General features: G+C 39.8%; 1 protein-coding gene across 11 annotated transcripts in view; it reads right to left on the bottom strand.

Annotated features, from left to right (window-relative positions):
- Positions 1-23,186, bottom strand: part of elna (elastin a) — a 53,765-nt gene that overhangs the window by 9,764 nt on the left and 20,815 nt on the right. The window contains exons 6-39 of one of the 11 annotated variants that reach the window (XM_084950557.1): positions 16,194-16,244; positions 16,052-16,111; positions 14,438-14,497; positions 14,063-14,131; positions 12,392-12,439; positions 12,210-12,272; positions 11,847-11,876; positions 11,684-11,758; positions 11,128-11,169; positions 10,949-11,032; positions 10,839-10,871; positions 10,652-10,729; positions 9,920-9,949; positions 9,544-9,741; positions 8,961-9,092; positions 8,714-8,830; positions 8,458-8,589; positions 8,194-8,322; positions 7,879-8,061; positions 6,580-6,648; positions 6,439-6,465; positions 6,142-6,261; positions 6,010-6,048; positions 5,626-5,733; positions 5,412-5,438; positions 5,275-5,307; positions 4,952-5,035; positions 4,824-4,853; positions 4,318-4,370; positions 2,525-2,552; positions 2,393-2,407; positions 2,241-2,270; positions 1,725-1,751; positions 676-723 (exon numbers count right to left, since the gene is read on the bottom strand). In XM_084950557.1, the coding sequence (XP_084806683.1) occupies positions 676-723; positions 1,725-1,751; positions 2,241-2,270; positions 2,393-2,407; positions 2,525-2,552; positions 4,318-4,370; positions 4,824-4,853; positions 4,952-5,035; positions 5,275-5,307; positions 5,412-5,438; positions 5,626-5,733; positions 6,010-6,048; positions 6,142-6,261; positions 6,439-6,465; positions 6,580-6,648; positions 7,879-8,061; positions 8,194-8,322; positions 8,458-8,589; positions 8,714-8,830; positions 8,961-9,092; positions 9,544-9,741; positions 9,920-9,949; positions 10,652-10,729; positions 10,839-10,871; positions 10,949-11,032; positions 11,128-11,169; positions 11,684-11,758; positions 11,847-11,876; positions 12,210-12,272; positions 12,392-12,439; positions 14,063-14,131; positions 14,438-14,497; positions 16,052-16,111; positions 16,194-16,244 (2,352 nt within the window). Of the gene's footprint in view, positions 1-675; positions 724-1,724; positions 1,752-2,240; positions 2,271-2,392; positions 2,408-2,524; positions 2,553-4,317; positions 4,371-4,821; positions 4,854-4,951; positions 5,036-5,274; positions 5,308-5,411; positions 5,439-5,625; positions 5,734-6,009; positions 6,049-6,141; positions 6,262-6,438; positions 6,466-6,579; positions 6,649-7,878; positions 8,062-8,193; positions 8,341-8,457; positions 8,590-8,713; positions 8,831-8,960; positions 9,093-9,543; positions 9,742-9,919; positions 9,950-10,651; positions 10,730-10,838; positions 10,872-10,948; positions 11,033-11,127; positions 11,170-11,683; positions 11,759-11,846; positions 11,877-12,209; positions 12,273-12,391; positions 12,440-14,062; positions 14,132-14,437; positions 14,498-16,051; positions 16,112-16,193; positions 16,245-23,186 lie in introns of all 11 variants that reach the window. The other 10 variants (XM_084950559.1, XM_084950555.1, XM_084950554.1 and 7 more) reach the window with 10 other exon arrangements.

Below are 23,186 nucleotides of genomic sequence, written 5' to 3'. Positions count from 1 at the left end.
CATCAAAGCTTGCAAAAAAAGTGCACAATAGGTAAAATGCCCTAAAAGTGCAAACGAGCAGATGCACAAAACTGATGACTATTCAGTCTGTTGCAGGTATAATTGGCCTGATGCAGCTTTTTGTTGGTTTCATTGATCCAGGCTGAAGAATCGTTAACTGTCTGCACAGAGAGTGCACGTTAAGAAGGATGCATCGTGTGTAGCTTGACAGTGGATGTGATTATAAAAACAATTTAATCAATATTTGGATTGAGACTAAAATGACAGGGTAAGATGCTGTCTGTGTGTTTGTGTAAGTAATGAGCAGCAGCAGCAAACATGACAGTAGTGCTGAAATTAATCTGTGATATGTCACAATTTAGTCTTTTAACTGTGCCATACTGATCATATGTATAATGCACAACTCTAATAATTAGAAACTTTTAAATACAAATTCATTTACAAACTGTATAAATCCAGATATAAACATCTAGGCTTGGTGTGAGCTACAGATGGCTAAAATATTATGTACTAAATTCAGACAATATTCAGTTGAACTCCTTAAATGCACATCTAGTATTTTGTGGCGAAGGAGTAAGGAAAACATAAACAGATCACATGCAAGAGAATCAGAGACAATATCTTATGCTTTATCGTACAAATGAGTGATAGTTAAAATATCTAGTTCCTCTTTACCTGGTATAAATGGTTTGGGTGCTTTTCCAACTGTTCCAACACCAGGACCTGAAAACAGCCGCGCCTTTTACTTTTACGGTCAAAGAGAAAAAGCCCCACAGCGGGTATGTTTGTATTGGTCTCCACCATGTGGCCAGATGGATCCAGCATACTTTCATGAACTTTAAGTTAGAAAACATCCAGGAGACTGAGGGATTAAAACAACACGGCGCTCCTGAATCAATAAAATAATAAATATTTGACTTGTTGTTGAACTCCAGTTAAAATAACAGATAGAATAATAAACTGCCCAACTTGCGTGATGAAAAAAAGAAAGGTAAAAAAAGGAAAACCTATTAAAACCAGTTAGAAAACAACAGTTTGATCAGTTAATTTAAAATCCTCAACTATTCTGACATTTTAAATACATTTAATTTAATTTAGCATATTGTGTTTAGTTCCTTTAACTATTACAGTCACAAGAATGGGTAGAATTACACTCACTGGCCACTTCATTAGGTACATCTGTGCAGTCCCTTTAGGCCACAGTGGATCATCTGCCTCCATCTCACCCTGTTCCTAGCATCCTCCACAGTCACACCAACCCTCTGCATGTCTTCATTCACTATATCCATCATTTTTGCTCTCCTCTTTTCCTCTATCTGGGCAGCTCCATTTTTTTTAATACATTCTTTGTCCAACATATTCACTGTCGAAGCCATCTCAGCCTCGCTTCTCTAACTTTGTCTCCAAAGTTAACATCTTCAGCTTGGCCTCCTGTCATTTTTCTCTTGAGTTCTCTGTACACAATCGAATAGACCATTTTTGGGATGTGATGTAACGAGAGATTTCCATCATCCATGTACAGTCAACAAATCTGTAGCAAATGTGCGATGCCATCACGTAAATATGGACGAAAATCTCTGAGGAATGTTAAAACACCTTTTTGTGGCCAGTGAGTGAGGCGTGATAGGGTGAAACTTAACTCTTATTTTCCCTTTTTTCTTTCTTATAAATTACAAATTAATCAGTACATTTTGCCCAATTTTGATTAAAAAACGTAAACTTACCAGGTTGAACTTGGCGTGAAGTGTCAACTAGAAACACAGGCAACGGATACATTCATTAAAATATGTCAAAATGACAAGTAATGCAATTTCAGTAATAATAAATGTAAAAGGGCAGGTATGACAAACTGCATATTTAATCCCAGAGATAAGAAATAAATATTGTTATAACATAAACAAATGCTGTTGTAGTAAATGAAATAAATCTGACAGTGTGACACTGTAAGGAGATTACAAAGAAAGTTCTGGTAGCTCATTGTCCAAACTGTCCCTTACATATAAACCACAATGTTTTAACTGAAAATACAGTTAAAAGAACAAAATTGATGCCCTCCTCTAAAGCTGTCCAGTTGGCCGGATTCGGCCAATTCTGGCCCCCTGGCCTTATGTTTGACACCCCTGTCATAGACATTACAGATTTACAGATGCTACAAGCTTTTGTTAAAAGATCCATTGAAATAAGTTGCTTAATGGCACATGTTGAATACGTATAGAAAGGAAAAAGGTAGCTGTTCTTACCACCAGCGGGAGCGTCAACTCCCGTTCCAACTGTCACACGGGAAACACAAAAGTAAAAGTTTTGTCACGTTTAATGTTTGAATGAAGCCCAAATCATGAACCTCTGAGTATTTTTGGTATATTTCAGTATGAGAGGATTTTGACATATTTACCAACACCTGTGCCAGCTGTAAAGTAAAAAAAAAGAAGAAGAAAAAAGAAAAAGTATAATAATGTTTAGATAAGCACAGTAAGCATACTTTCACTGTTAACAAGGATTTACAGGATTAATGTGAACTACTTACCACTAGGCTGAACAATTCCACCAGAAACTGTCAGAGGAGTCAGAAATAACATTTATTAAAACAAACAGACACACATGAGAATCAAATGAAGCAAAAACCTGCATGTTTGTTTCCAACTTACCACCTGTGTTCACCCATCCACCATGAGAGTAAAGAAAAAAGAAAGAAAAAAAGTTAGAAAAGTGCCTTTTACTTTTTTGTCCTTTCAGATGAGCCCAACTAATATCAACAAAATCAATGGTTTCCATTAATTGGATTTGGGAATGCAAGGAAATAAATACAAGACATAATCTTCTAGGATTTCATGCAGCTACGAAACAACTAATCTAATAAAAAGTGTAAAGTAGCTGCTTTTCAGTTTATTCAGTGTTTATTTAATAATAAAGGACTTTAAGTGCAGTGATTTTACAAACTTAAACTGTGTAAATATCACAAAAAGCTGTCTGTCAAACTATGTGCACAAGTAGTCATGTTCCTAAACAAACCTCTGTGGAGAATATGAGGAATTAAAACAGAAAAGATCGCTACCCATTAATCTACCCGTTCCCTCTAAAGGACTAATGCAGTTAATAGTACACAAATTGCAGTAATGACGCTATAATGAAAGCAATGCATCAAGCACAGCAAGCTGTGAGGTAAAAAGTAAAGGAGTGCACAAGTTGAGTAAATGCTAGAGAAAGAAAAAAAATAGCAGCCGCAAATTATGCAACACTAACAGGAAGTTGAAGAGGCAAGACAGGTTAAAGTGGACCTATTATGCTGCTGTTCTTTTTATTTTTATGTGTTCACTTATTTATTTTGGTGATGTGAATACTGTTGGATATATTAAACATAAAGTCTTAATCCCTATAAAACTAAATAATCCACGTGAACCAAAAGCCTTCATTGTGCTCTAAATACTCAGTTTCAGGCAGTTTTCCTACTCGTGGATCTGTATGATGTCAAAGAGGGACATCATATCAGACACGCAGCTCTGGCTGTCTGCAGAGAAGCTCCACACACCTGCTGGTGAAGTCTTCTTTTAGTGAGGGGCAGCCAATCAGAAGAAGGTTGGCTTAAAGGAAGAATAGCTAAAACTGAGGTGCACTAATGCTTAAATAAGGTAACAAAGAATAATTTTGAGCTATGATTCAAAACTACTCTATATAGTCCAAGAACAAAACTCTGGAGCTTGAAGCAAGCATAATAGGTCTGCTTTAAAATGACTTTTCTTTCAGGACTTTGTGAAGCACAGTGTCCAGGCACTATATGTGAGACAGCTCTCTCACGTATTTGACAGAGTACATAATGCTGCTTCCCTTTAGCAGAGTATATATATAATACTGTAAAAAAGGTAATTGGTTCCCATTCTTTACAGTCCCAAAAAGAAGTGGAGTGCTACTTACTACAGCTAATGCATGCTCATGAGACATTTCTATAGTATTTCCAAACAGTATTTGAGAAAGTGAACTCTCTAAATCTTGGAAAATTTAATTTAGCTTTGTATAAATTATAAATACTCTCATAAGGCATAATTTCTTGATGTAATAATTTGATTTAAATAAATAGACATAATTATCAAGACAGAAGCAAAAAGGGTCCAAATCATCTCAAGGACTTTAATTAAATGTGAAATCATAAAAATGATGTTTTTGTATGCAGTGATGAAATGAAGTTAAAAAAAAAAAATCACATTCTCAAATACTGAATAGATAAATATATATATTAGATCAAAACTCAACTACAACTGCAAACATCAAATAAATGCCTTATATTTTAATTTATGGTCAAAGACTTCAAGCAAACCGAGTCTTACTGGGATCTGGGACCTCTGGGGTCTTGCCAGTTGTGGCAATATCAGTGGGCTCTGCCAAAAAGATGACAAGTACCAGTTTGATCCAGCGTGAATTCCACGGCCACGAGAAAAGGCAGAAGCTGTGAAGTGGACCAAAGCACTGCCACAGCTTGGAGGCTGTAAAGCTGGAGGTGGTCAACGGCTTGTAGCAATATTATTAAAACCGGGAAATTGTGTAGGCAGAAAAGGAGTGAAGGGGCAAATACGTTTACCACAAAGTAGAGAGCAACTGTTAAAAACAATAAAAAAATGTCGTGCAAGGTGAGCCGTGTGCGTGTTTTATTGCTAAAGTCGTGCAAGCAGTGTGCTGAAGCTCTCAATAAGCTTCTGAGGCTTAAAAATGAAAATCCACAAGTCTCTTCAGTTTGCTGTTAACTTTTTACATTTGCTGTATTATAGAAATACTCTAACTGTGGAAGACAAATCCTCCTTTCATACAGTATGTAATCAGACATTTCACCGTACCTGGCTGAGGAGTTCCACTGACATCCTTTGCTGTGGAAGCAATAATGGATCATTTAAAATTTACAACTATGAAAAGGTGCAAACAAACAAACAAAAAAACAAACAAGAAGCTGTACTCTAAGCTTTACCTGGTTTTCCAGGAACTAATTGACCAGGTACAACAGAGCCATTTGGAAAACTGACAGGTGTGTATGGAGTCACTCCTGGAACTACTGCAATGATACAACATTTTAAATTCATCTAAATTCTGTCTATAATTTGCCAGAACCCTAACTTGTTTCCCATCATGACATGGACCCTGATACCTGATGTCATTGGTGGATAAAGCTTTACTCCAGTTGACTGTAATTGGCTGTGATTTGCTATTTTATCTTTTAACCAACTTCTGCATCTTTGCATCTTTATTATAAAACAATGTAGCTTTTTATATTAGTTTTGAGGTTCTCCTTACTGTATTTTGGTGCTTTTGCTCCAACTGGAAATCCTGTGTAAAACACATTGTCATTAATACTCATATCATGACATTGTTTGATGTTACTTGAATTCTATAATCACACTCAATGGCTGTTTGGTGTTTTCATGCAGTACCTCCAGGTAGACCTCCAGTTCCAACTCCTAATTAAAAGAACCAGAACCAGCTGCATCATTAATTTGCAACTAAGACAATATAAAAATTTATAGAAACGATTAAGTGAAAAATGCTTGAAGTGACAGAAAACTGTACTCTTTCTCTCAGAATCATCAAGGAAATGTGTCCAATATTTTGCAGCACTTATATGCTTGTGTGGTCGTTTCACCTTACCGTATTTAGCAGCTTTTGCGGCGGGGGAGTACGGTCCACCTGCAACTCCTGATCCTCCAATAGGAGCTCCTCCAGGTCCTAGCCCTGTTCCGACTCCTCCAGGAACTCCTACATTAGTGCAGGTGGTACAATTAGTTCAAGTATTAAAATCTAAAGTGAAGTTAGATTAATGAGTGAGAATACATTCATGCCCGAGGAAATATTTCTCAACGTGCAGGATTTATGCAGTTTTATACTTATTTCTGCCTCCTTATTTAGAAGTTTTTGCAGCAGGGGAGTGTGATCCACGTACTGCTGCTAATACAGTTTAGTATTTCTCTCCATATTGCATTGGTGTTATTTTCACCATATTATTCTAGAGTGTAATCAAAACAAAAGCCTTACCATACTTTGGTGGTTTGACTCCAGCACCACCTCCAAAACCTGTAAGAAACCAAACAAAGTTTGCTGCTGAATTATCACAAATGACAGAGAAGAAGTTCTTTAAAAAAAAACCCCAAACCTTTAGCGACTTACCACCCAATCCACCACCAGGGACTACCTGTCCTGCTCCACCTGGGACAACCCCTCCTCCTCCTGGGACAACCCCTCCTCCTCCTGGGACAACCCCTCCTCCTAGGCCTGCTCCTGGCACTCCTATAAAATGTGTCAGCACAGCTTTAACAAACCAAAATAAATCCAATATTGCATTAAAGGCACAACCTTTAAAACTGTATCACTGGATTTATGTATTAATATGTTGATAGACTTGTACAGGTGGAATACGTTTGGCAAATATTATGAGGTATCAAACTGTAAATATCAAAGTCTCACCATATTTAGGAGGTTTGGCTGCCAAAGCTGCACCAAAGTAAGGACAAAAGGCAAGATTATCAGGACAAAGTGAATAAGATTGAAAAATATAATTGAATCCTTGAATATTCTAAAAATATTATGTCCACGTGGCATGCTTACAACCATATCCTGGTAAAAATCCTCCACCACCTCCACGAACACCTGGAATAAACCCTCCACCACCTTGACCTTTAAGGAAAAATATAATTATTTGGTCTGGAATTGTTTTTCTTTTTTTCATTTAAATGATATGATGGTATTTAAACTCAGGGCCCTGCTGGCTTCAGGGAGCGACTCTGCCAACCGTCAGCGAGGATGGCTTCTCTCACCAAGCCTGGGTTTCTGTTCTTTTTTGATCAAAGGTTGTCAGCCACCGCTCACCGTTTCTCTGCAGGCTTTATTAAATGGAAACTTCCACGACAAATTGTTAGATGATATTAATAATCAAGGCTGGGCGAGGGAGGTGTTTTTCTTTCTATCTTTTTTCCAGGAAGAGGAGCAGATGCTAGATGAGGTCAAACGTGAACGGAGAGAGGAGAAAATCCGAAGGAAATGGCAGGACCGCCATGTCACTTCCCAGCGGAAAAGGGTCTTACTAATAATTGTTTTTGTTGTGGACTAAAACTGTATTGTTAAAGATAAATAAACTATGCATTGTTAAATTAAAAATTATAAAATTAATTATTAATTAAAGAAACTTTTCCCAAAATGGAAAAAAAGTCTCAGTTTCAAAGAGGTTAAAAAAACCCCAAATCCAAATGTATCACTTGGACCAGACTGTGGTGGAGTCTGAGGCTTCCAAACAGCCATCAGAAGCTGGAAAATACTTTTAAAGTGGCTTAAATGGTAAACTCCCTCCAACCGCAGCCTCTTGGTCACTAACATTTTTTTCTCAGTCTTGCTACTCCTTCACTTAATATCGTAAATCATGAATTTTCTGAGTTGTATTTGAGAACTTTTAAAGATGGTTCAGTAACATCTCTGTCAGTCACTCGTTATTGTATAGCTGTTATTTGCTTTCTTATTTGCCTTTTTGTTCAGATTGAAGTTATATTGGCAATATTTGATGGAGTTGTTGCCCGAGGGGTTAAATAGAGACAAAATATTTACTTTTGAAGACATAAGTAGCTTTTTTTTTAAAATACTGCTTGAGATAATGTTAAAACAAGATGTCAGTTTTGTTATCATTGGTTGGCTATACTGCACAAACCAAAGAGAATTAAAATCCAGTGAGAAGTAAGGAGGCTCAGAAACAATCAATTCAAACTTGTTTTGTTGACCAATACTCTAGGAGGACCAGTGATTCTTGTGACACTAGAAAACTGTACATGAAACGGCAAAATCATTGTTGCTAGAACTGGGAATCCTTCGACCCGATGGGCTAAAAACATGCAGACAATAATACAGTTAAGAGCATACCGTATTTGGCAGCTTTGCTTGCAGCATAATATGCTCCTCCTGTTCCAAGTTGCCCTCCTGTTCCAAGTTGCCCTCCTGTTCCAAGTTGTCCCCCTGTTCCAAGTTGCCCTCCTGTTCCAAGTTGTCCCCCTGTTCCAAGTTGCCCTCCTGTTCCAAGTTGTCCCCCTGTTCCAAGTTGCCCTCCTGTTCCACATGCAGTTAAATTGAAAAAAAAAACAAAAACCCCACCACATTATAAAATACCTTTAGAAGTTACAGCTTTGGCATGATGTTAAAAGTGTTCACAATAAAAATTAACACAATTATTAAGAATACCGTATTTGGCAGCTTTGCTTGCAGGATAATATCCTCCCCCTGTTCCAAGTTGCCCTCCTGTTCCAAGTTGCCCTCCTGTTCCAAGTTGCCCTCCTGTTCCAAGTTGCCCTCCTGTTCCTAGTTGCCCTCCTGTTCCTAGTTGCCCTCCTGTCCCACATGCAGTTAAATTGAAAAAAGACACATTTTAAATACCTTTAGAAGTTAAAATTTTGGCATGATGTTAAAAAAATTAACAATAAAAATTAACACAATTATTAATAATACCGTATTTAGCAGCTTTGCTTGCAGGATAATATCCTCCTCCAGTTCCTAGTTGCCCTGTTCCTAGGTGTCCTGTTCCAAGTTGTCCCGTTCCAAGTTGTCCCGTTCCAAGTTGTCCCGTTCCAAGTTGCCCTCCTGTCCCACATGCAGTTAAATTGAAAAAAACAACAACAACACATTTTTAATACCTTTAGAAGTTAAATTTTTGGCATGATGTTAAAAAATTAACAATAAAAATTAACACAATTATTAAGAATACCGTATTTAGCAGCTTTGCTTGCAGGATAATATCCTCCTCCAGTTCCTAGTTGTCCTGTTCCTAGTTGTCCCGTTCCAAGTTGCCCCGTTCCAAGTTGCCCCGTTCCAAGTTGTCCCCCTGTCCCACATGCGGTTAAATTGGAAAAAAAAAGAAAAAAAAAAGACAAAATATAAGTGCCTTTAGAAGTTACAAATTTGGCATGATGTCGGAAATTCACAATAAAAATTAAAACAATTATTAATAATACCGTATTTGGCAGCTTTGCTTGCAGGATAATATCCTCCTCCTGTGCCTAGTTGCCCTCCTGTTCCAAGTTGCCCTGTTCCTAGTTGCCCTCCTGTGCCTATTTGTCCTCCTGTGCCTATTTGTCCTCCCGTTCCTAATTTAAATAGAAAAAAAATTATGCACTTTTAAAAAAAAGAAGTACATTTACAGGTTACAGTTTGATATAATGTTTAAAAAGTTCACAAAATAAATAGTAAAATTCAATTAATAAAGCATACGAAATTTAGCAGCTTTCAGCTTTGCTAAAAGGATAGTATTCTCCTATTTGTGCTTGTCCCCTTATTTCTATTTTTCCATTGATCTATTTTCTCCCACTCCCCCTCCATTTGTCCCTATTTGTCTCCATGTTTCTACTTGAGCCAGGTCCCACCCCACAAATATTTTGCCATCATTTTTTCCTTCAATTTGGTGATAAATGTAGATTGAAAATCATGGTCTTAGAAGTCAGTGAGACAGAAATTTTTTTGAAGAATTTTTCTGTTATTCCACTGAAAATGTCATTAGTTAGTTTTCTTTGTAACAGTTCCACAAATAATAAAGCATACCATATTTAGCAGCTTTTGCTGCTGGTGAATATCCACCAACCGCTGGAATTCTTCCAATCGGTGCACCTCCTGGTACTCCCCCAGGTACACCTCCTGGAACTCCCCCAGGTACACCTCCTGGTACTCCCCCAGGTACACCTCCTGGAACTCCCCCAGGTACACCTCCTGGAACTCCCCCAGGTACACCTCCTGGAACTCCTGACATAAGCATATGTGTAATTTGTCCATGTAAATAATTTTTCCATGTAATGTAACATAATTTTATATTAGTTAAGTTATATTTTTCTCACTCTACTGAAAAAATACATTAAAAAAGTATGAAAAATGATTAAAAGTATTTTTTTTTCCAGATAAGGAAAAACATAAACATTCTCACCATATTTGGCAGCCTTAGCAGCTCCATATCCTGTCGTCAACATAACGATAGTGAGTCATATGATAAAAGTTGAGTAAATGAAGAACATTTTTTTTTTTTTTTTAAAAAGCACAAAATAAAACAAGGTGTAAGGTATGGTGTGAAATATTTGTGCTAGTTAGTTAACCCTTTCATGCATAGTGGTCACTATAGTGGACAGCTATTCAAAGGCTGTTTTCTTGTATTTGTGTCAGTGTTGATGGCACACTTGCACATTGGACACTTATGTGTCAGTCCATATTATGTTATATATATATATATATGTTGTTATATTTTCATCTTTTTATAAAAAATATGTCTTCACAGTTTTTACACAGTGTGTATTATTTATTCGTGTGTCAAATTCATAAGTCAAAATGTCTGTTGTTCACCTAAGTCGACATGTAACAAACTCTTTGTAAAAGTACATGTTTTAAAAAAATTAAGTTCAAAAATCTTTTTTCATGCCTAAAGATGAATACAAATATTTAAGAGAAAATCCTGATTGAGGTTGTCATAATTCATGCATGAAAGTGTTAAAGATGATCATATGGAGCTAACCCACGAATATTATTTTTTCCATTTCAGGGCATTGGCCTGCAAATGCATCTTTACTTTTACCATCACCTTACAGTTCATTTGACTGCTGTGTGACTTTTTTCTGCATGTGTGCTGGTGTGCATTTGCTTTCTTGCCAAGGGCTAGATGTCGTACCTCCTGACACCTGGCCTGGATACAGCCCACCAGTGCCACCAAAGCCACCACCACCAGCTCCAAAGCCTCCAGTACCACCTAAACATGGAGCAGAATGCAGAAAGTTCAGTTACATGCAGACATACTGATTTTACAGGAAGCATTTACTTCAATCAGTATGGTAAACTACTACACTGAACAGGTTTACCCTGACCAGGTGAAATGACCCCAAGTCCCACTCCTGCAAAAAAAGGAAAAAAGTGAATTCTATATCTCTAATCCACATCTCGTAGGGAAACAAATTGTGAAAACTTTTACCAGTTCCAACAGGATATCCTGGCTTCGACCCAGGGCCACCTTGCACTCCTGGCAGTCCAGGTGCAACATTAAAGCCGCCATAACCTGATGCATGGATACAAGGCCGATCACTAAATGGTGAATTTCCACTGAAACCAAACTTCAGAGATGTTAACTTCAAAGAATAAACGTATTTTTACCATACGTAGGTTTTCCACCTGCAGTTTTTGCTCCATAGGCACCTAAAGAGAGAAAGAGTGAAAAACAGAGGCTGGAATTATTTTATATGTGCGCACATCATCATATGCAAACGCTACGTTCAGGTGAACACAATCAACCCAAAAGGTTGATTCTGTTTCTCCTGATCGTAGTGTTTTCAGTGGGAGAAATGTTTCTTCACTCATCAGTGCCTTTCTCAAACTGAAAACGCTACGTCCAGATGAACAGAAACAACTTTTTCGAGCTCCTGAACACAAAGGTTCGGTTTCAGAAAGACGAACAAAACAAAAGCAATCTGTCTGAGACCCCAAATACACTCTTCTCTCATTAGAATAACACAGTGCTAAACCTGCCACAAAAAATCTTAGAGTACAGTTAAGTATAAGATAAGTAAGACTGTAGTCTGCAAAATGATAATAATAATCCTGCTGATGTTAAAGTTATTTAACATTAGCAGGGTTTAAACCACAAAATTATATATTATGCCACATGCCTGTAGAAGAATTAATGCAAACACTGAATAATTTCATGTCACACCTTGCACTTTGGGTGATTTGAGGGGGTATCCATGGAACACTCCTGGCTGCATTGGTCCCCCATACCCACGGACACCTGTGAAGAAGAAAAACATTTAAATCTTGGTTAGATAATAGCAGAAATATTTACTTGTATAATAACAAACAATCATTGATAAAGTTACCTTGCTGTCCTCCTCCTCCTCCTCCTGCAACTACATAAGAAAAATGAGATATTCCAGTGAGACACATGAAGATTTTTTCCATGTGAGTATTAAACAGAGCTGCAGCGACGAAGCAAAGCACACTGAAACCATGCATAACAGTGCTACGGCATTACTCTCTGGACCCACACCAGCACTTTTACTTATTCATCTACATTTGTTTAGTATGTCTTACACTGGGAACTCTACAAATATTGTCTGTGAATGATTGACTGTAGTGTAAGCCTTTGTAGAGCTGATATTTACTATTTTTGGGATTCACTGGCAATGAAATAAAACTGAAAATAAATCAGCTGACACCCATCAGTAAAAACTTGAACTTACTTGATTTGGGATTGAGTTGAGACCCAGTGGGCACTCCAGGCAGAACTCCACGTCCACCAAACCCTGAAGAAGCCAGAAGAAACCAGACATTCCTGCAGTTATCTTTAAATGACTGACAGTCTGCATGGTGAAACTAACAAAGGAGTAAAAGTTCCCCAGATTAATATATGAAAGAGTCAAACCTTGTCCAGGCACCAGTCCACCTTGATAAAGGCCAGGTACACCCACACCTGCCACAGCCAATGAGAAGACACCCATGTTTAAATATATGTGAGGGATCAACAGCAGTGTTGACGGTGAACATTTAGATGTCCGAAAACCACAAAAAGAAAAAGAAGCCAAATGGGAAGCGGAAAATGCTTACACATTGAGCCTTTGCCTGGTTGATACAAATTGAATTCACCTCTATAACTTAATTAAATATACTGTATACAACACTGTGCAAAAGTCTTGAGCCTCCCATCAGGTCTTTATACGATATTTTGCTTCTAAGGTGCTTACTTGTTATTTTTTTAAAGCAGGGAATACTTCTCTGTCTTTCATTTTCAGTTCACGTCTTGCACCTGACTGTTTTCAGAGGAATGTTTTTTGTTTTTTAAAGCACCTAATCACCTATGAACCGCCCAAGCATAAAGAAGTCCTTAATTCAATGAATGAATCAGTGCAGTGTGTAGCAAACAATCAATTTTAAAGTGTATCTTTAGGGACTTTGTTACTATCACCCGTCACAGAAACAGTTAATACGTTCCCATTTCTTTAGCTGAATTTGTAAAAACAAATTTCTAAAGACAACACAACTTGTATTTTTACAGCAACTAAGTGATTCTCAAAGAGTTACTAACTGAAAACTTGGCATATGTCAGCATGGTGTGCTGTGTGTCCTTAAAAAAATGAGGAAACTGGACAAGTGGAAGACAAAGACAAAAAAGACAAAAAAAGAACCAGCAGACCTAAAACTTTATCTACAGCAGATGAACAGCATGAACTGGAAGTCATGTCTGGTGACATCTTTTGAGATATGATGTTTACTGAGAAAAGACTGACGTATGCTAAACTACACAAGAACTGGGCTGGTCTTATATGGAGTAATAATTCAAAATAAGACATTTTTGGTTCAGGTCAGGAGAACACAAGTTTGGAGCTGCTTTTCAGCCAGTGGGGTTGGGAATCTTGTTAAACCTTATGAAATTATCAAAGCAGAAGAGTCTGATTTTGATCCACTGTGCAATACCATCTGGAAAATGTCTGACTGGGAATGGCTTCATTTGGCTTCATGACAGTGATCCCCAAATCACTGCTAAGGCAGGAGAAGCATATGTGAACAGAAAAACAAATAATGAAGTATTATCAGTCATGGATTGGCTTCTCAGAGCCCAAACCTCAACATTATTTAAACAGTGTGAGATCATCTTGACAGAGAATGGAACAAAAGCGAGCCAACATCCAGAGGAGAGCTCTGAATGTCCTTCAGAACTATTTCTGAAGGTTACTTTTAAATTACAAGAAATTACAAGAAATTTTGACTAAGAGTTCAGGCTGTGCCAAAGTATAAAGCTGGACATAGCACAACAGACTTTCGAGCTCTCTGTGTTTTTACGCTATATCCTGTATTTTCAAGTATGTTTGGACATGTTTAAATAAATTACTGCGCATGTTTCACATTTTATTAGCAAAATATAAAGAAACGAGTGGTAACGCAAGACTTTTGCACACTATTGTCTATATAAGCTTTTCTGGGTTTTTTTTTGCAGATTCATATGTTTTGTTGGAAAATATTTTTGATGTGGCTGCACTGCCTGGTGGGCTGCATCCTGTCTGTCTTCACTCTGAGTTTATTGTTGAGTCTACAAAACCTGGCACTTTGGCAGCTTTTTTTCCTGCGCCACCACCTCCAGGAAGGCCGGTCTGAGGAATAACAGGTGCTGAAAAAAAAACAAAGAAAAGAAGCCATAATATTATTTTGCTTAAAGAAAGGAGTGTGAAAAAGACACAGTGTCCAGAACACACACATCCTGGCCAAACTGGGATTTCTGCCCCTTCACACAGCTGACTCCTTTCTTTCTTACTATTATATATTAGAAAATGTACTATATACAATCTATTCTAGTGAGTACCTAACAAAAGTAAGACTGGTTTTCAATTTTACTCGTCATGAAAGAGAAATCGGAGCTAAAATAAAATGAAAAAAATTAGAAAAGGTGGAAAATGATATGAGGTGTGTGCCTTGCCTCCACCAGGCAGTCCAGGTCCAGTTCCAGTGACTCCAGGACCTCCTCCTCCTCCAACCCCTGTTCATATGCAGACATAAACATACATTTGAAGTCACATTCAGTTCAGCGTTAGTCTTTGACACCAATAAGATGCTTTGTACCACTGTAAAGTTGTACATCCCAACACCACTAGAGGGCCCTGTGCCACTAAAGATGAGCAATGAGTCGCTTTGTGGCTTGTGGCAGGTCCGCTTGCTGGTCAGCGGTAATGAGAGCAGCTAATCTGGGCCTTGCAGTTTATCATCACCCCCGTGACCAAAAGCAACATGGCTTTTGACTTTTGCTTTAATCAGAAACAGCAGCCAGCATGCATGGCATTTTCCTCACTTCATCAATTTCCCTTGCCATGCCTCATTTCGCTGGCTAACCCCTCCTGCAGGAAATGAGCTGTCAGCTTCACTTGCAAGGGAGCTTGGCAGCTGGATAAAACACAATGGTTTATTTGGTTAATTTTTTTTTTATCTTAAAGTCCACACACTTTATTGGACAGACATTGCGCACTGCCTGTAAGTATGCATTCTGGGGGAACTGGTGAGGCAAACTCTGGCAAGGGAATGTTTTGTTTTATCTGTGCTCTTTCAGAGGAAGGACCTGTTATTTTCAGTGTCATGAAAAAAATACAGACAGATTCTACGGACTGATTTTTGCCATTGCCAATCAATACTTAACGGTAGGCTCTGTGCCATAGTCAAGTCTTGGCCATGATTGAGCCCTCTTGAGTTCATTTTTAATCAGCCGTACTAATTTAAGGCAAATCATGTGTCTGAATACAGCACAGACTCTCAGGTCAGGCCAGGCTCTGCTGAGGTTCACACTGTCTAAGGTTTGCAAGTACATGCTAAACATGTACGCATGTTTGCCAAACTGTGTTTCCATGCCGAGTTACCATTAATGTGAAACATTCACTTTGGCTTTCTCCTAACATTTGAGCATGCAGATCTTTCAGAGTTCAAAACGCTTCAGTCAGTGTCAGTCTGGTCTGTACAGTAGTCTGTCAACGGGCCAAAACGTGAGCTTGCCTCCTGCACCTGTGAGCAGGACAACCAGAATTTCAGATGCACTTCAGATCCATGCAGGAGCCTCATCTGTGAATGTGTGTTGTTTTTTTGTTTAGTGGACAGAACCTAACAGATTACAGTGACATCGGTAATGTCAGTTTACAATTATCCAAACCAAAACAGATTTAACATAAAATGTTATGTTTCTGTCAATGTTTCTGTTTAACAACAAGCTTTCACATGGCAGACAAGCTCATTCCACCTCTGCAGGAATGTTTCACTGTAATCCTGGAAGTTACTTCAGACCTTAAAGTCCTGAGCCATTTTTAGACCTCAGATATCAGGACTGAATTTCAAAAGAAGCATAATATCACTTCAGTAATCAAAACAAGTAATTGAAACATAAACGGTGTCTCGTTCCAACAGCCAATATCCCATAATCATATCTGATGAACCTCCAGTTTTCACTGCACTCAATGAGAAATCAAGGACAAATTGTTCGCTGATGCCATCACTCTTTTATTAGCCGCCGATGTTACATTTCGACAAAGACATTTTCTGCCCTGCATTTTACCGCTTTTAGCAGCCTTTGATCCAGCTCCCGGATAGTAGCCCCCGTAGCCCCCGTATCCACCTAAGCGACACAAAAGGTTAAAGGTTAGTGAGTTTTTGCCCCTGTGTTTAACATACACATAGCTGTTCTAGTTTCAGCTCACCTCCTCCATAGCCTCCAGGCCCCAGGCCGCCACCTCCTAGATTTCCATATCCTGGATGATACAAAAGTGACAGTTCACAAACGGACTGAAGTGTGTAGATGATAGCAAATTAAAGAAAAGCACACAGTTTTCTTTCAATGTGGCTATAATGAGTTAGATGTGGTTTACCCAGCAGTAGTTACTCCTAAAGAAAAATAAGCCATCACTCAAACATTTTCCAAGACCTGTGAGTAAAGCGCACCATACAGTAAAAAAAATAAATGTCATGGCATAAGATATAATGTCATGTGTGCCCAATTAAATCTGATTGAAAACACTTGTATGTATGTTTTTAGAGCCAAGGACTTCACTTTGGGTACATGGGATAAAGCTGACCCCAACTGGCTAAAACGCATGAGAGAAATACCATAAAAAAAAATTGGTTCCCTATCTGGTTATGTTTAATTCTAAACACTGGATGGAGCAGTCTGCACTTTTTGAGCCCCTAAATCCCCAAACTAATCTTTTTGGCTTCACTTGACACATGAATAAAGCCATATCCCTGCGAGCTGACAGGAACAAACAATGTGAGAAGAACGTGGGGAAAGAGCAAAAGAAAAAATGCTCGCCACCTGCCTATTGATCATAAGAGACTAGATTAGTATTAAAAAAACTCCAGAAAACAGATTCTGCTTTGCCTCAGCTCTGACTCTTAAGAAAGCATATTTAGAAAATTCAACACTGGAAAGTACAGTCAGACAAAGGTTTAGATTGCTTGAATTTAGTGGCTTTAAATCATTGGGGAAAAGGGTAATTTAATAGATTATAAAATCCCTGCTTAACTTTATATGTTAGATTTCTTAAGATACAAAACATGCTATAATTTAGACAGAAAGAAGAAGAAGAAAAAAAACCCTCAAGATGGTGTAATTTTATTCACATCTAGATGCATTATGTTGAACTTAAGTATCTCCAGACAACTGCCAAAGTGATAAATGCCTATTACTTGGCGTTAACATATGGGAATGGATGTTTTAAAACATGTTAGGAACATTAATGTCAGAGCTGTATTTCACAGAGTTGAATTAAAAGAAGCTGTGAGTTAACCAAATTCTTTTATCAGAGACAAACAGGTTTTCGAAACCAGAAGAAATTTGGATGCTGCCAATGGGCTAGTCGACCAAGGAATTTATTTTCATCAACGCTTGTATGCCAAAAAATAATCTCGGGGTGAGAACGAGTAAGCATGGGAAATGAGTTGAGGGAGGGGGAGGGGGAGAGAAGGCGAGATTCGGAGTGGAGGGCGGGAGGTCTGATGTCGGTCCAGCAAGCCGCGGGGTGCAGGTAATGATACTGACAAAGGGTGGGAAATGTGCGGCGAGAGACAGGGGGGAAGGTGGAGAGTAAAGTTTCATGACTGAGTCAAAACAAATGTGGGCATCGGCCTTGCAAAGGGTTTGGCAACTAGACTTAGCATGCAATATGAGTCCAAAGGCTAAGCTGAGCGTCCTTGTGATAATTCATCTCCTTCAACGCTTTCAGCTTGATTCCCCTCGATTGCTCAACCATCCCCAGCCACACCTCGAAGTAATCAATTCTTATATAAATCTCTCTGATCCTGGGCTTTCCTTTTCCCCAATGTGTTTTCGGCTGACACGAGGAATTATTTGTCTCGAGCTTATCAGTGAGCAATGCACACCAGAAATGTTAAAGAACTGGCATAAAAATGGAAGCGTTACAGGTCTGGTTTGATGTGTTCCTTTACACTAAGTGCACTGGACTGTCTCACTGGCCAATCTGAGGCATGTTTGTAGGTGTGAGATTACAGCAAGAGGAGGCTTTTGCATGTTAGTGTGGACCAAAGACTTGAAGAGAGTGAAGACAGGTAGGACCCTGGAGGTTTTTAGCTTATTCATCCATCATCTGGCCCACCTGTGCTCGCACATGCACAGCCCAACCTGGCAGCGGTTTTAAAGGTTGTCCAGCATCTGCCAGGTCAACTGTCTGATTGAGATCATGAGACACAATCCAGACACACAGAATACTTCTGTGTGTGTGTGTGTGTGTGTGTGTGTGTGTGTGTGTGTGTGTGTGTGTGTGTGTGTGTGTGTGTGTGTGTAAGCGAGAGGCTATGAGTGCAGGCCTTGGGCAGAGGCAAAGTTTAGAGAAGAAAGAAAAGAAGGAACACTTCGTTTTCTGTAATTCTGACATCACTGGAGCGTAGGAAAATTCAATGCTTTACAGTTTTAAAAAAGCTACCCTGGAGGTTGTGTATGTTTGAGCTCAAAGGGAGAGGACACGCTAACAAAATCTGGACTTTTGTCAGTTTGGCATTCATCCACTGATTGTGTCTTTGGGAGATGGAGGGTTGAGTTTTGTACAAAAGCCCTCTGTTTAGCTATATTTACACCATCTTGTGAGTCCAAACAAGCAGGCTTTTGTTGGACTACTACTATTACAGCATGTCAGCTCACACAAATAGACCCAACTTAGCTCACGCATTAGCGGGAGTCCACACCATTGCTGTCATGGTCTGCACACTTGGAAAGCCTGCACCGTTACCCTGATATCAAATCATCATTTTTCTTTGGTGCCGCTCCAAATATTTGGCTGATTACTGTCAAGCTGAAGGACTTCTGTACATTAATACAGCTCCGAATTTTCTCAGTGACTCTCGAGTCGTAATAAAAAGCTCGAGAGACCACTTGAAACCCCAATTGCATTTGGACCTTAGACAAAAGAACCCAAAGGAGGCCTGTGCTCTAAACGGCACAGAAACCCAATACTACACTGGAGGGAGGACTGGGGGCCAAGTAAACTGGAAGGTAAGTGATGCGGCACAGCAGTGCATCAAAGTTTCCTCCATTTAGATACCTTGAAAAAAAGAAATGTGACAGAAAAACTGTTTACTAGCCAGTTTCCATTAAGAAAAGACCCCTGGCTCTGAGCTGTGAAGTGGCAAGTGCACAAACAGGTTGTTGAGGTGAAATCTGCTGTGCTGCGGTTATGAATAATTGAGCATTGCCTAGCAATGGTGGGTGATTAATTTGCCGTCGCTTGTTTAAAAATGATTTCACTGCGGGTACATGAGTTTAAAGCTTCTCCGGCAAAGAAGAGGGAATCTTGTTTTTCAATGGAATGAAAACGTGACGAAGGACAGGCAGCCATGCCTCCTGCAGATAGCTATTTAAACCGAAGACTTACGCTGGATTAAAACTGGCCAGACAGTGTGGCTAGTACTTTCAGTCACCAGTCATGTTCTCAAACACAAGTCCAGAACAAGTGATGGATGTGAGCCAGTGTGAACAGAAATATCTGGTTTCAATCTCTGCACTGAAACGTCTTGCTCATTCTCCGTTGGGGTTAGGTAAGGTAATTCTCTGTTTCGGGACCAGAGGAATATAAGAGACATTCGTCAAAACAATATTTTCGGCGCACAGTCTTTTTCTGTTACCGTTCCTCTGTCGGTTTAACCATCCTTGTCTCTTTCCTCTCACTCTTTCCTCTCCAGTTGGTGTCTAAGGGCTTGTGCGGACCAGACATGAGGTGTTAATAGCAGCAAATGGAGAAAGCCAAACATGAGAAGCGAGAGAAATATTTGCTCGCTCCTTTCCATCCCCTCCATTTTCCTCCCCCTTTCTCCCCTCTCATTCTCTCTCCCTCTCTGCTTTGTGAACCAGCTGGGTCTGGTGAAAGGTTTAATTTAAGAGAGCAAAGAATTCCATGGCAGAGATCCACTGTAACTGACGGCAGACGCGAGGAGAGCAGACTTCGGAGCTGGAGCTCTGGAATGTCCAGGAAATTTTTGGGACTTGTTTCTCATTGTATTCTTGGTTTCAGGTCATATTTAATCACAGAAGCTTCATAAGAACAAGTGGTTAATTCACAAGGGGAGGTTATTGTACTGTAACTCATACATATCTTTAATACTGTTATCTGACTTGGAAGCCGGTGCTGGTATGCAAAAAATGGCTAATTAAACAAACGTGAAGAGTAGAGTAGCTGCAAGAAGCACAAAGACGCGCTACAGCATAATACAAATGCTGTAATTTTCTGTAATGTGATGGAAAATCTTCATGAAGATAAACTTCCTCTTCAAGAGCCCAGGAGACTCAGTGCTTTACTGTGACTGACAGGCAGATTCTGCAGTTCAGCTGTGGTCCCATATAAATTTTCACTTTGAAAGTTAAGCCCATCATTTTGTCCTTCACTGTCATGACAGCAGATTTTTATCAGTATCAAATTATCACACAGTTTTGCTTCCAAGTTGGTGGATAAGTTGCATTCTTACAAGGTGACGCAGGACAAGCTGAATGGAAGCAAGAGTCACGTGACGTGCGACGGTGATTCCAGATCGCGTGAGACATGTGGACACACTGAAGCTCCCCCCTTGCTTCCTCTTCTTCCCCCCTCCCTCCATTTTGACCTCCCCTGCTCTTGGTCACCTCAAGATTTGGTTGTGCTGTCAGTCACGGACATGCGGTGCTGTGAGAGGCAGGACGAGTCACATGTTGCACTAATTAAGTATTTACACAGTCACACCGCTACACACAAAGTCTTTCCCTCGCTGGCTGATGTGAGCTTGCCAACTTTGGCGGGAAGCCTTATATTGTTTTTGCTTTTCCTTTTCCATGGAGTCATTGACACGATCAATGAGAGGTCCCAAAGCCTGATCCTGCCAAATGACCCCAAGTGCAAAACTGTCAAAAATCCTACAGACAAACAGGGAAAAGGTCTTGTTATTGTCTTGTTCTCTGACATCTATGCTTGCTGTTGCCATGTGCAAGCACACTCTCACACCATCCAGGTTGAGATCAGTGTTAGGTGTCAGTAAGTTGGTATGAGTGGCAATTATTCACTTTTATAAGGGAGCTTTGCATCATACTAAAAAATTAAAAGGGGATATTTGGCGGTGGGCACCTACAGTGCAAGAAAAACTTTGGGTATCTTTGGAGAGCCTCACAAACCCACACACTTGGGCATCAGAACACATACATCGTCTGTGAGGCGCTGAGCAACTCTTGCGAACGGCTTCAAATTAAAGGCAACTGTAAAAGTCACCATTACACTTTCTTTGGATTTAAAGCAGCACCGCTGTGCCAAACCAGGCTGCCATGCCCACTGACGTCTGCGGCAGTCTGAACCCACCAGCCCGAGTCTTTTCAAGCCTCTCACCTCTGCAAACACGCATTATTTCAAGCACATCTGTCCAAAAGACCATTATTCCCATGTCTTAATTTACACCATGTTAATTTTCGACTCCACGCATTACACAATATCCACCGAGCCTCTGATGTAATTGTTTATACTAGAGCCATATAGAGCAGAACACGCTATGCTATAGGCTTTCAAGTTGACCTGACATGTCTCCTGCTTCCTTGTTTGTGTGTGAGTGGAGAGGCTCTGCTCTTCTCCTTTTTATCCACTTCTAAAGGAATGTCACAGTTGCTCTGCCAACACTAAGCCCCTGAATATGTCTGAAGAGTATCTCTAACTCAGAGCTCATACCATTGCTCATTTTGTAGCTTGGCACACACACACACACACACACACACACACACACACACACACACACTCACAGAATGTACTGTAAAGACATGTAGACAAGGCAGAAACAAACCACAGGCATTAGATCGAGCAGCAAAGCACGGAGTACATGTGCTGGGGGAGAATGAAGTTTTAGGGGAAAAAACCCCTGCTCATTTGTGATCAGTGGGTTCCATGTGCAGGGAGGTTCAATTGTGCAAATTATGCATGGTGTAAGAAAATCAGTCAACAAATGCGGCCTGTGGCCATGGTATGTAAAGTTGGCCAAGTGCGTTTCCTCTCCCAGATGGTCCACATATGCATCTAACTGCCATTCCACTGAATGCTTTTCTGACAACAGAGGGCCGAGAGGGGAGGCTAGTGCTCAACAGGTCGGCTCAGCTCATAACATGCAAATTAAAACATTGACGATGGATTCCTCGAGTCGGCCTTAAAAGCATTTTTCAAGTTCCTCTGTCGTTATGAAAAAGGCTGCTATCACCGCTCAGCCACGAGAGGCATTTCATTATGACAAACTGTATGGGATACTCTACAAAGGAAAGCAAGCAAAGGAAGATAAACTGTCACTGACGGTGGGAAAGCTGTTTACTAAATAGCACATTACAAATATGCAGAGGCATTGCTGCATGAACTAATGCGTTAGGATACCTACGAAGCCTCAAGGGCCAAAGCTGAAGTCATTCAGAACCCATTTATCATCCCAGGTTACTCAAGCCCGGCACTGGGCCTGATTGAGAAATCCAAGAGCGTCATTTCACAGGGGTGAGATAATTTCTGTGACTCCCATTATTTGAAATTAGGAGCATTTTAATGAATGAGCAAACCTGCACTGGGAGGACAAGACATCAGCACCAGAACACTTTTGCAGTGACTTATTTTAAAATGACACATGTTGCGTCACAACATTTTTAAGGCCCTGCATCAGACCTGAGCATAGACGTGAGCTGTGTATGTATCAATCACCCGCCACTCTTTTGATGATGCCGTGTGATGCATGATCCTTTATACCCACCAAGACTGGAATGCATACAGTAAACTTTCCAAACAAATAATCTCCTCTTAATGGCCCTTTAAATTCTTCAAACCCAACCCACAGCAACAGCGCTTACTCTTAAACAAATCTACTAAACAGGCCCTCGGCTCTCACAGACTTCACCCTGTCTTCATAAGCTCTTACTAAAACAACAGAAAGAAATTTCTCTATCACTACATAAATAACGCTTTGGCTGTGCAGCCAGATGGACAAGTACAGTTGCACGTTGCCGACCTGCTGGCAAAGGGAGTGTCAGAAGAGGTTGTGAGAAGTATCGTCATGGGACAGTTGCTCAACCAACAAAGCGGAGACGGACAAGATGCATCGGTAGTAACGTTCCCAGGAAAATAACCGTGCAAACAAAATACAAAACTGGCCAGTGAGGGCCTGAGGAGATATTACTAAAGCAGAGAGAAAGTACTTTATAATTGCAT

This window comes from Perissodus microlepis, chromosome 14 (assembly GCF_051167445.1).
Source record: "Perissodus microlepis isolate ML-2025 ecotype Zambia chromosome 14, ASM5116744v1, whole genome shotgun sequence".
NCBI lineage: Eukaryota > Metazoa > Chordata > Actinopteri > Cichliformes > Cichlidae > Perissodus > Perissodus microlepis.
This window is presented reverse-complemented; position numbering and strand designations above follow the sequence as displayed.